A 13,483-nucleotide genomic window follows, 5' to 3' on the forward strand; every position below is an offset into this window, starting at 1 on the left:
GTGTCACATAGCTGTGTGTCATCCCTACCTGCAGAAAGAAATATAACCTTTCTGTGGTAGAAGTGCAATCATACTCAAAATGGTTGTATCGATAGTGAGACATGTAGAACTCACTAAAGCATCGAAGCGTTAAAGCGAATCTACAAAAATGTCATGACACAAAACTTATATACACAAGCTATAAAGCAAAATGGATAACGGACAATAGCGTCCTGCAAGATATTTGAAGGAAAAAATAGTTCACAACTTTTCCTCATGAGTTTCATGACGGAAAGCGTATAATGGAAAATACAAATCCAATGTATAAAAGCATAATGGTTGCAAAGTAACATATTCATATTACATGCATTTTTCTCTCTGAATGTGTTAAAAGCTTCAGACATTTTACTAGTAATTATAGCAAGAACAATATTAGAAGATATACAAAGCATATAAAAACATAATATTTCATTCATTTTGTGGGGTGTAATTCAGTACATCGTCTATAGTTACATCTGGATTTTTACAAAGATTTTCAAGATCCGAAAACCTCATATTTTCGATTGAAGCACCGGCGACATCAACTTCTGTGATAGCATTTTCATTGATCTTTGATGTGATTACCTCGGGCAGAGGATTTGGAAGTTCTGGTAGTTTTCTCTTCATAAAATTGAAAATATTTAATCGTTCAGCAGATTTTGCAAGGCGGACAAACTCACGGATCCTGTGAGATAATGCCTGGTAGTTAAAAATACGGTTTACAAGGGCAGGAATCCCAGCAATTATACGTCTTTCATTATCCTCTTTGGCTTTAAGTTGTTCTTTCAGAGCACTATTCTCCTTTACCAATTCTTCAATCCGGCTTAAGTGCTGATTTTCTCTGAAAGATAGTTCTTTCACTTGTTTACTATATTCTGCCCTCTGCGTGTTACAGTTCTCATAATGCCTCTTCATCATATCATAATCTCTCTTTAAAGATGTAGCTACTTGTTCAAGCTTGGTTATTTTCTCTTTTTCAGTTGATAGTTCCTTCTTGGTGGTAATTTCATTGCTTTGTAACTCAGATAGGCATTGAAGGTCGTTTAACCCAGAAGCAATGTTAAGAATGATACTTTGTGCCTTAACCTTCTTAGCATCTGCATCAGAAAGGCTGCTAAAAAATTGAACTAGTGAAGGACATACCATGACGTTCAAAAAATTCATGAAATCCTCGTAAGAATGTCGTGGTCCCTTTAGAAAGGAGGAAAGTATATTTGTATCAAGGTTGGGAAGCATAATTTGTTGTTGAGAAGAACTAGTGCCGGCTTCTTGTTGAGCGAATGGCGGAGCGTTTTGACCAGTTCTTCTTCTTTTGGCGGAAGCCGGAAGAGTCACTAGTGTAGTGCCTTGGTGTGATGCAGTAGCTGTTGGAGATAAAGGGAAATTGTTACTTATAAAAGAGTTCCAATACGATTCACAAGATTTCAAAGGTGGCATAATGTATAAAGTGGGGTTTGGATTATAAAATCCACCAGCACTGGGCCTAAAAGAAAACAAATTCAGGTTTTGGTCTAGTATTTTACATAATTCAGTGCTATCATTCTCATTACCAGAGGCACGACGTTCTCTAGAAGCAATTCGATTCATACCTATGTCCACTTCTTCTTCTTCTTCTTCTTCTTCTTCTTCTTCTTCTTCTTCTTCTTCTTCTTCTTCTTCTTCTTCTTCTTCTTCTTCTTCTTCTTCTTCTTCTTCTTCTTCTTCTTCTTCCTCCTCCCTTGCATCATCCTTTTCTGGAATGGGAGTATCGTCAACAATTTTTTGTGTGGTAAACTTAAGTTGCGAATAAGATGATGATCGCATGGCGGTAAGCGGAGTAATTTCTGCAACAGTTTAAAAGTCACAGTGGTTAGTTGGGTAAACAACAAGAAGCATCTTATAAAGCATATGTAACAAAAATAAATACTTACTCTTTCTCCCAGCAAGAACACAGGCATAACCTTGTGTAATATCCCAATCCTGGCTTACATATGTCAATGATAACATATGTTCTCCATACTTGATATCGTTGATTTTTTCAGATTTCAGCTTTTTAAGCAAAGCATTCTCTTTGTTATTTAACCGTGGAAATGTAATTGATACGGGATGAATGTATTAACGCCAAACTCGAACAGATGAGTACTCATTATCAATTGAATCTTCATTTATAAAGATAAAAGAAGCGTGCCAATCATGGGCAGGATGATCAAGTGCAGGTCTTAGAAATCCATCAACCTTGTTGAAAGTGAACCAACCTTTTTCATGAGAGGCTATACGTACCAAAGAGCAAAAAATCCGAATAGATGGCACTATTGAAATGTCCCGTTCATATTGATTATAAACGTTCCATATTAATTGATTTCTTTGCGAGGTTTTGACCTCTATATGTGACGTTTTTCAAAGACTGCATTCATTTTTAAAACAACCATAACCTTTATTTTATCAATAAAGGTTTTAAAAGCATTACGTAGATTATCAAATAATGATAATCTAAAATATACTGTTTACTGATAATGCTAAAAACGAACATATATTTCATAGCATTATTCCTCAAGAAAGACAAGCTTTTAGTTGCAATTGTTCTATTTACAAGTGATATTCGTTTAAATAATAAAAGGTGAAGACAAAAGACAGATTCGACGAATTGAAGACGCAAACGACCAAAAAGCTCAAAAGTACAAAAGGCAATCAAAGAGGTTCCAATTATTGATAAGAAACGTCTCGAAATTACAAGAGTACAAGATTCAAAACGCAAAGTACAAGATATTAAATTGTACGCAAGGACGTTCGAAAATCCGGAACCGGGACCAGAGTCAACTCTCAACGCTCGACGCAACGGACTAAAAATTACAAGTCAACTATGCACATAAATATAATATAATATTTAAATAATTCTTATAATTATTTAATATATTATATTTATTTATAAAACCGTCGGTAAACAAAGAGCCAAAATTGTGTGAGCTGTATTTACAAACTCCGCGACTCGCGGAGTTTGAAGGCCAAAAGGGCCGCGAGTCGCGGAGGCCCAAATTCTGAAAGTCCCTATAAAGCCAACCGAATTCTGATCATTTTTCACACTCTTAATCTATCTCTCTTTCAATATATACGTAAAAATATATATATAATTTATATTTTTATTTTAATTTTAATTTTAAATCCTAATAATAAGGGTATGTTAGCAAATGTTGTAAGGGTGTAAGTCGAAATTCTGTCCGTGTAACGCTACGCTATTTTTAATCATTGTAAGTTATGTTCAACCTTTTTATATTAATGTCTCGTAGCTAAGTTATTATTATGCTTATTTAATCCGAAGTAATCATGATGTTGGGCTAATTACTAAAATTGGGTAATTGGGCTTTGTACCATAATTGGGGTTTGGACAAAAGAACGACACTTGTGGAAATTATACTATGGGCTATTAATGGGTTTTATATTAACTAAACAATACCTTGTTAATTTAATATACAAACTTATAATTCGACGTATTTATATATAACCAAATACGCTTGACTGGGTACGGTGGGCGGGATATCTATAAATACCAATAATTATTCATTTTACCGGACACGGAACTGGATTAATAGTTAATAGACTTGTTGAAACAGGGGTGAATTACATTCAAGGGTAATTTGTGTAATTGTTAACAAAGTAGTAAAACCTTGGTTTACACGCAGTCGATAACCTGGTGTATTCATTAAACAAAGTATTAAAACCTTGTTACAATTCGAATCCCCAATTAGTTGGAATATTTGACTTCGGGAATAAGAATAATTTGACGAATGTTTTCGCTCTTTATATTTATGACTGATGGACTATTATGGACAAATCCGTATGGACATATTAAATAATCCAGGACAAAGGACAATTAACCCATGGGCTTAAAATTAAAATCAACACGTCAAACATCATGATTACGGAAGTTTAAATAAGCATAATTCTTTTATTTCATATTTAATTTCCTTTATTTTATATTTAATTGCACTTCTAATTATCGCATTTTTATTGTTATTGTATTTAATTGCACTTTTAATTATCGTACTTTTTAATTATCGCAAGTTTATTTTATCGCATTTTTATTAATCGCAATTTCATTATCGTTATTTACTTTACACTTTAAATTAAGTCTTGTATTTATTTATTATTTTACATTTGGTTTTAACTGCGACTAAAGTTTTAAAATCGACAAACCGGTCATTAAACGGTAAAAAACCCCCCTTTATAATAATAATATTACTTATTTATATATTTGTATTTTTATAAAAGTAAACTAATATAGCGTTAAGCTTTGTTTAAAAAGATTCCCTGTGGAACGAACCGGACTTACTAAAAACTACACTACTGTACGATTAGGTACACTGCCTATAAGTGTTGTAGCAAGGTTTAAGTATATCCATTCTCTAAATAAATAAATATCTTGTGTAAAATTGTATCGTATTTAATAGTATTTCCTGCTAAAATTAATAGCTATTTCGTATACCCCGCTGCAAACATCAAGTATTTTTGGCGCCGCTGCCTGGAGTCTCTTAAAAGCCAGAAGCGCAACGCTAATATAAAAATAAAAACAAAAAAAAAAAATTTTTTAGTTTACTTTTATTAAAATTCACTTTTGTAAAAATACGTTTTAAATATTCGAAAATATAAAAAGAAAAACAAAAATATAAATATTTTTAGGAGTTTGATAAATATTTAAGTTTTATAAAGTTTCTTTAGTTTGTAAAAATATAAGTTTTATTTAATTTAATTTATAAATATATTTTATAAATATATAAAAAAAAAGAAAAAAAAACGTCGAATTAAAACTGTACCAGAGTTGAAAACTGGAACCCCGCGACTCGCGGGGTTTGCTGCTTTAAATACCGCAACTCGCGGAGTTTCTCTGACGCCACCGACAGAAACCCTAAACATCATTAATTACGGGTAATTATTAATTATTATTATTTTTAACCCTAAATAATTATTATTATTATAATTAGTTTTATTATAATTAGTTTTACTTTTTATTTAAATTGTTTTATTTAGTTAAATTAGTTTAATTAAATTGTAAAAGTAATAGTTTTAATAAATAAATAATATAAAAATAATATTTTTATAAAAATTGTACTTTTTATAACTTTTAGTATATTTTTATATTTTTTCCCTTTTTAATTGTTTTAGCGTAATATTTGTATTTTTAGCTCATATTTAGTTTTAAACTTAGTTTTTGCCATAGTTATTTTTACTTCTAGATTTTTAGGCTTTGTCGTAGAATTCCTTAAGTGCTTTTTCTTTAGACTAAGATTTAGGTGCTTTAGAATTTTGCGACGCCTTTTTAAGTTTAGTTTCTTTTTAAGTTATTTTGGGATATAGTTTTTCTTGTAAGCTTTAATATTTTTAGACACCTTTTACCTATGTATCAATTATCATTCCAATTAGTAATCTCAATTTGCGATTATAATTTTAAGTTAGTTGTAGTAATAAGGTTAGGTTAGTCAAGTATTGTTAAGTTTTATAAGTTTCTTTTATTTTTCCGTCACTTTTTATGTTTTAACCATTTTTCTTTTTCAACCTTTTTCGACGAACTCTTTTTCTTTCTTATTTCTCGCTATTCTAGTTTTTAGGACATAGATTTTTATTCTACTTCTTATCTAAATTTCTTAAAATTACGAAAATTTATTTTAAGTGGTTAAATTGATAGACATCAAAATTTTCTGGTTCGTAGTAATAGTTGGATTTGTACGTGGACCGGGTTATTGGAGCCAAACAGTACTCAATTATATTGAGACCAAACGAATCCTGCCCCTCTGCTGCATCTTTTGGCTATTCGAAACGTGGGCAAAATCAGAAAAGTCTATTGATTGGATAACTTATTATAATTTTTCTTTCCTTTTAAAAACTAATAGGATATTCAGTGAATGCACCGAGCAAGACGTTCACCACCTTTTGTACGCTCACCACCTGTAACTAGATCAAGACATTTAGCAAATATTACCGCTGTTGATTTCTCTTTAGAATCGTCATCCAGTCGACCAAGTACTCCAGTTCAAATTTCCGATAATCCATTTTTTGAACCCGACCTCACAATTGAGAATCCGGAGAATATTCAGGAACGATTCGTAGATCCTGAACCATTAAATTTTCCTCCGGAACCACCAATCATTCAAACAGAGATTGTTGAGGAACGAACCATTAAATCAGAATCCTCTAGTGATTCCGATTCAACAAATTCAATTATGGAGAATCTGGAACCTTTAAGTATGGAAGACCGAATGAGAGCTAAACGCACTGGCCAAGGTCACGCAATTACTCATCCAGACATTAATGCACCAGATTATGAAATCAAAGAACAAATTCTACACATGGTGACTAATCAATGCCAATTTAGTGGTACGCCGAAGGAAGATCCAAATGAACATCTACGTACCTTTAATAGGATCTGCACACTATTTAAAATCCGAGAAGTGGAGGATGAACAGATATATCTCATGTTATTTCCCTGGACTCTAAAGGGAGAAGCCAAAGATTGGTTGGAATCGTTACCTGAAGGGGCGATTGATACATGGGATGTTTTAGTTGAAAAATTTGTTAAACAATTCTTTCCGGCATCTAAAGCCGTAAGACTTCAAGCAGAAATTGTTACGTTCACACAGAAGCCGAATGAAACTCTATATGAGGCGTGGACAAGATACGGAAAGTTGTTAAGAGGATGTCCGCAACATGGTTTAGACACCTGTCAAATAGTACAAATATTCTACCAAGGATGCGACATCACTACAAGGAAAGACATAGATATAGCAGCTGGTGGTTCTATTATGAAGAAAACCGAAACTGATGCTTACAAAATTATTGATAACACTGCTTCCCACTCACATGAGTGGCACCAAGAAAAAGATATCGTTAGATCATCTAAAGCAGCTAGAGCCGATTCTAGCCATGACTTAGATTCCATTTCCGCAAAGATAGATGCTGTTGAGAGAAGAATGGAAAAGATGACTAGAGATATTCACTCAATACGAATTAGTTGTGAGCAGTGTGGAGGACCACATTTGACAAAAGATTATCTCAGTATTGAATTAACAATGGAACAAAGAGAGAATATTTCATACATAAACCAAAGGCCTGGAAATAATTATCAGAATAATTATCAACCGCCAAGACCGATTTACAATCAAAACCAGAATTATAACCGAAATATTCCATACAATAACCAACAAGGTCCTAGCAATCAACAAGTATCCAATAATACTTACAATCAGCAAAGACCTAATTTTCAAAACAAACCACCACAACAAACCGATGATAAAAAGCCAAATTTAGAAGATATGATGACGAAGCTAGTTGAAACTCAAATGCAGTTTTTCACATCTCAAAAACAAACCAATGAACAAAATGCTCAAGCATTTAGAAATCAACAAGCTTCTATTCAAAATCTGGAACAAGAAGTAAGTAACCTAGCAAGGTTAATAGGTGAAAGAAAACCGGGAAGTTTGCCTAGTGATACAAATGCTAACCCCCGGAATGAAACAGCTAAAGCCATTACCACAAGAAGTGGTACAACACTTAAACCACCTGAAATACCTGTAACTTCTGATGAAGCTATTCCTACTCCACAAGAACCACAACCTGATCAAGATAAGGAAAAAGAACCGGTAGTTGAAAAGGTTAATGAAGATAACACAGTTAAGGCTAAACCTTATGTTAAACCATACCAACCACCACTTCCTTACCCGAGTAAAATGAAGAAAGAGAAACTTGAAGCCGAGCAATCCAAATTCTTGGATATGTTTAAACAGATAAATGTAAATCTTCCTTTCATTGATGTGATTTCAGGAATGCCTAGATATGCTAAATTCTTGAAAGATCTAATCTCAAATAGTAAGAAAATGGAAGAACTCTCGGCTGTTACCATGAATGCTAATTGTTCAGCAGTGCTGTTGAATAAGATACCAGAAAAACTATCTGATCCAGGAAGTTTCACAATTCCATGTTTTCTGGGTAGTCTTAGTTCAATAGAAGCATTAGCAGATTTAGGTGCTAGTATAAATCTAATGCCGTATTCACTATACGCTAAACTAGACCTTGGAGAATTGAAACCAACCAGAATAAGCATACAACTAGCCGATAGATCAATAAAATATCCTAGAGGGATAATGGAGAACATGCTAGTTAAAGTTGGTACTTTAGTATTTCCAGTAGATTTTGTTGTTCTGGACATGGAAGAAGATTCTCAAGTTCCTCTCATATTAGGAAGACCATTCTTAAACACGGCTAAAGCAATGATAGACGTGTTCGGTAAGAAATTGACCCTAAGTATAGAGGATGAGAGTGTTACCTTTTCAGTTGATAGAGCAATGCAACAACCACAATCTGCAGATGATACATGTTATTATATTCAAACTATAGATGCACATGCAGAATTATTAGAAGAATTTCCAGAATTACAAGGAACAGGAGAATGTTCTTTAGGAGAAGGTAATGAACCAATTGATGAAGCTGAAATGTTAGCTACACTTATAGCTAATGGATATGAACCAACAACAGAAGAAATTCAAATGCTAAAAGAAGAAGACAGATATCGATACAAATCATCGATAGAAGAACCTCCGAAATTAGAGTTAAAGCCACTTCCAAACCATTTGGAATACGCTTATTTACATGGTGAATCTGAATTACCTGTAATAATATCATCTTCTCTTACTGAAAATGAGAAATCACAACTCATTTCTGTGTTGAAAGCTCATAAACCAGCCATTGCATGGAAGATTCATGATATTAAAGGAATAAGTCCTTCGTATTGCACACATAAAATCCTTATGGAAGAAGGTCATAAAACGTATGTGCAACGCCAACGAAGACTAAATCCTAATATGCAAGATGTAGTTAAGAAAGAGATTATTAAACTGCTTGATGCAGGTCTAATTTATCCAATTTCTGATAGTCCATGGGTAAGCCCAGTTCAATGCGTGCCTAAGAAGGGTGGCATGACTGTCATTACAAATGAGAAAAATGAGCTTATTCCTACTAGGACTGTAACAGGATGGCGTGTATGTATTGATTATAGAAAATTAAATAACGCCACCAGAAAAGATCACTTTCCCTTACCTTTCATAGATCAAATGTTGGAAAGATTAGCCGGGAATAGTTACTATTGTTTTCTAGATGGATTTTCCGGATATTTTCAAATTCCAATAGCACCCGAGGACCAAGAGAAAACCACATTCACGTTCCCTTATGGTACTTTTGCTTACAAACGCATGCCATTTGGACTTTGCAACGCCCCTGCAACCTTTCAAAGGTGCATGATGGTGATTTTTCACGACATGATAGAAGAATGCATGGAAGTTTTCATGGATGACTTTTCAGTCTTCGGTGATACATTTGAATCATGTCTAGTTAATCTTGAACGAATGCTTATTAGATGCGAACAATCAAATCTAGTACTTAATTGGGAGAAATGTCATTTCATGGTTAGAGAAGGCATCGTTCTTGGTCATAAAATTTCAAAGGAAGGAATTGAAGTGGATAGAGCTAAAGTAGATGTAATTGCTAAACTTCCACATCCCACCAATGTTAGAGGAGTTAGGAGTTTTCTAGGGCATGCCGGTTTTTACCGACGTTTCATAAAAGATTTTTCTAAAATTGCCACTCCTATGAATAAACTCCTAGAAAAGGATGCTCCATTCATCTTTTCAGATGAGTGTATCAAATCTTTTAATATTCTTAAAGAGAAACTCACTAATGCGCCGATCATGATAACACCAAATTGGAATCTACCATTTGAACTAATGTGCGATGCAAGTGATTTTGCAATGGGAGCCGTTTTAGGACAAAGGATTGAAAAACGATTTCAACCTATATATTATGCTAGTAAGACGTTACAAGGAGCACAAACGAACTATACAACTACTGAAAAAGAACTCCTTTCTATTGTCTTTGCTTTTGACAAATTTCGATCATATCTCGTTCTAGCAAAAACGGTGGTCTATACCGACCATTCTGCTCTTAGATACCTATTTTCAAAACAAGATGCTAAACCAAGATTAATCCGTTGGATCTTACTCTTACAAGAGTTTGATATTGAAATCCGAGATAAAAGAGGAGCAGAAAATCTCGCCGCTGATCATCTTTCTCGTCTTGAAAATCCCGAATTAGAAGTTCTAAATGAATCAGCCATACAAGACAACTTTCCTGATGAATATCTATTGAAGATAGATTATAAAGAAATCCCATGGTTTGCAGACTATGCAAACTACTTAGTTTGTGGATTCCTTGAAAAAGGATTATCGTACCAAAGACGAAAGAAATTCTTCAGTGATATAAAACACTATTTCTGGGAAGATCCACATCTGTTTAAAAGTTGTCCCGATGGAATAATACGCCGATGTGTATTTGGAGATGAAGCTAGTAAAATTTTAAACCATTGTCACACAGGACCAACAGGAGGGCATTATGGGCCTCAACTAACAGCAAGAAAAGTTTATGAAGCTGGATTCTATTGGCCTACAATTTACAAAGACGCACACCTTCTTTGCAAATCTTGTGATGCATGTCAAAGGGCCGGAAAAATAAGTCAACGTGATGAAATGCCACAAAATGTCATCCAAGTATGTGAAGTATTTGACATTTGGGGTATTGACTTTATGGGTCCATTTCCAAAATCTCATAATAATCTCTATATTCTCGTAGCCATTGATTATGTATCTAAATGGGCGGAAGCACAAGCTCTCCTAACTAACGATGCACGAGTTGTAGTCAACTTTTTAAAACGTCTTTTTGCAAGGTTTGGAACACCGAAAGCTTTAATAAGTGATCGGGGTACTCATTTCTGTAATAATCAACTTGAGAAAATTCTTAAAAGATATGGAGTAACTCATAAAATCTCCACCCCATATCATCCACAAACAAGTGGACAAGTTGAAAATACCAACCGAGCTTTAAAACGTATTCTAGAAAAAACCGTAGGATCAAATCCGAAGGACTGGTCCATTAAATTGGAGGATACACTCTGGGCTTTTAGAACAGCCTACAAAACTCCAATTGGAACCACACCTTTTAGACTTGTTTATGGAAAAGCATGTCATCTTCCAGTAGAAATTGAACACAAAGCATTTTGGGCTTTGAAGACATGTAATCTTGATTTACATGAAGCTGGACGTTTACGATTAAGTCAACTAAACGAATTAGAAGAATTAAGACATGAAGCATACGAAAATTCGTTAATCTATAAAGAAAGAACGAAGAAATGGCATGATAAAAGAATCAGAAGTTCAAAAGAATTTAAAGAAGGAGACAGAGTTCTTCTTTTCAATTCACGATTCAAGCTATTTCCTGGAAAATTGAAATCAAGATGGTCTGGACCATTCATAGTCAAAAGAGTTTTCCCATACGGAACAGTAGAATTAATAAATTCAAATGGGATTGAATTTAAAGTTAATGGTCACAGAGTTAAACACTACATATATAGTCCGATGGAAGTCGACAACGAAGTTAATCACAATTTCGACACCACAGCTGACTAAGTGTGGGGAGAATCAAGGGGTTTATGTATTTCTGTTAGAGTTAGATTGTCTGTTTTCGTGTAGTTCTCGAAAATGGAAACCCGAATGGTCTTTCCCTAGCAGACCCTAAAGAACTAGTCTTCTCCCCCCATTCTGAATTTTTATTTTTTTTAGGTTTTTACAAAATGAAGACTGCCTGTAAACTAAACCATGGTCTAATGCTACACGCTTTGATCACTAAACGTAATAATGACACACTACCGAGTGAAATAGTATCAGTAATCAGAGAAAGAATGGACGGAGTTAGAAAAGAATCTAGATGCGAAGATAATAAGTTACAATTTGGTAAAGGAAAATCAAAATCCGCAGCGAAAAGAAGAGCACGACACCTAGAAAGATGTCACAAATGCGGAAAATGGTCACATGGAGGTAAATGTTCAAATAATCAAACCTATTCAAACACCGAATTTGTTACTTTATGCAGAGACGGACCGTTCATATGTTTAGAAGAAAAGACACTGAATGCTCGAGGTTACGCCTATGTAGCTATGGAAAACCAATTAAACCGACTATCTTATGAATGGGATAGATCATATAACTAAGAAATCTATTTCACAGGTATGTTTGTACAGTTTTTATTTTTTATTTTTATTTTTAACCTTTTGATAATAAACGCTAATTTGTTCACTATAAAGTATTAAATTGGTATTGAATAAAATTAGGTTTGGCGACCGAAATTATTGATATCATTCAAAAATTTATTACATCACTACGAAATTTAACGTTTATTTTTAAGGTATAAATATCTTTAATCAATCAACCCAAAATATTTCAAAAATTCGTCATGAGTTAAATTAGGTCTTGGAACCGAAATTACTTTACCGAAAAGAGGGGCGCATATTTTTGATAATATTTGATTGATTAAAGTGGGATAAAAAGCCAAAAAGATTTTTAATTTAATTTTTACCATGTTTTTAAAATTAATATTTAAATCTTAAATTAATATTGTAAACTTTGTAAAACAATATTTTTAAAATTGTAAATATTTGAAAAATTAATATAAGTTTGGTGTGAATTTATAATATGAATTTTTAAATTAAGTTTGGTGTGAATTTTTTTATTTTTATTTTATTAAAATATGAATTTTAATTTTATGCATTTCAAATTTTAAAGTTTGGTGTGAATTTTAAATATTAATTTTGAATTTTATATTTAAATTGTGTGAATTTAAAAACAAAAATTTACTTTATCTCATTAAGTTAAAAATATGATTTTTAAAATTCGTCGTAAGTTGAAGACTAGGTCTTTGAACCGAAATTGCTTTACCTGAGGGAGGGACGAGAACTTTTATTATCATTATTTTTAATCTTATTGAATTAAAGTATGCCAAAAACATTAAAAAAAAAAACCCAAAAATCTTAGCTTTTAAAACAATCGCTACAAAAAGACAAATTTTAAAATTTTGTCGAGGGACGAACTAGGACATCGATCCGAAACGACCTCGTCCTAATTAACAAGGGAAACAAAATTTTAAATTAATTAATTAATTATTTTAATTAGTTTAAGATGTTATAAAAAAAAAAAAACTCCACCACTCGCGGAGTTTGAAGCTTTAAACACCGCGAGTCGCGGGAGAAAAAAAAATCAGAAAAAAATAAAACGCAGAACTGATAAGTTGCACACCACAAAACTCAAAAACACAGCGAAAATACTGCGAAAAAAGTCGAAAATACACCCCCAAAATCACAATTTTTAACCGTTAATCAGCAAATCTTTTACTAAAATCATGTTGAGAAGGATGCTATCAAGGAATTACTCAAGAAAAACGGTAAATTTCTACACCTAAACACCATTTAATCCGAAAATTAGTGTTCTTGAGCAATTTTTTCCCCAATTTGATTTTGATGCTTTTTAGTGTAATTAGGCTTAAATTGTTTATGTATTATGCTTGTATAACCTAGATTGATGCTGTTTAACATGATTAGAAGCCTTAAACTTCAAATTTTAAG

At 33.0% G+C, this 13,483-nt stretch overlaps 1 protein-coding gene across 1 annotated transcript in view; it reads right to left on the reverse strand.

Annotated features, from left to right (window-relative positions):
* Positions 1–447: 447 nt before the first annotated feature.
* Positions 448–13,483, reverse strand: part of LOC139896258 (uncharacterized) — a 198,689-nt gene continuing 185,653 nt past the window's right edge. The window contains exons 9-11 of the mRNA XM_071878857.1: positions 2,131–2,267; positions 1,929–2,046; positions 448–1,382 (exon numbers count right to left, since the gene is read on the reverse strand). Coding sequence (XP_071734958.1) covers positions 448–1,382; positions 1,929–2,046; positions 2,131–2,267 — 1,190 coding nt within the window. The remainder of the gene's footprint in view (positions 1,383–1,928; positions 2,047–2,130; positions 2,268–13,483) is intronic.

The sequence above is a fragment of the Rutidosis leptorrhynchoides genome, chromosome 1, assembly GCF_046630445.1.
Source record: "Rutidosis leptorrhynchoides isolate AG116_Rl617_1_P2 chromosome 1, CSIRO_AGI_Rlap_v1, whole genome shotgun sequence".
Classification (NCBI taxonomy): Eukaryota; Viridiplantae; Streptophyta; class Magnoliopsida; order Asterales; family Asteraceae; genus Rutidosis; species Rutidosis leptorrhynchoides.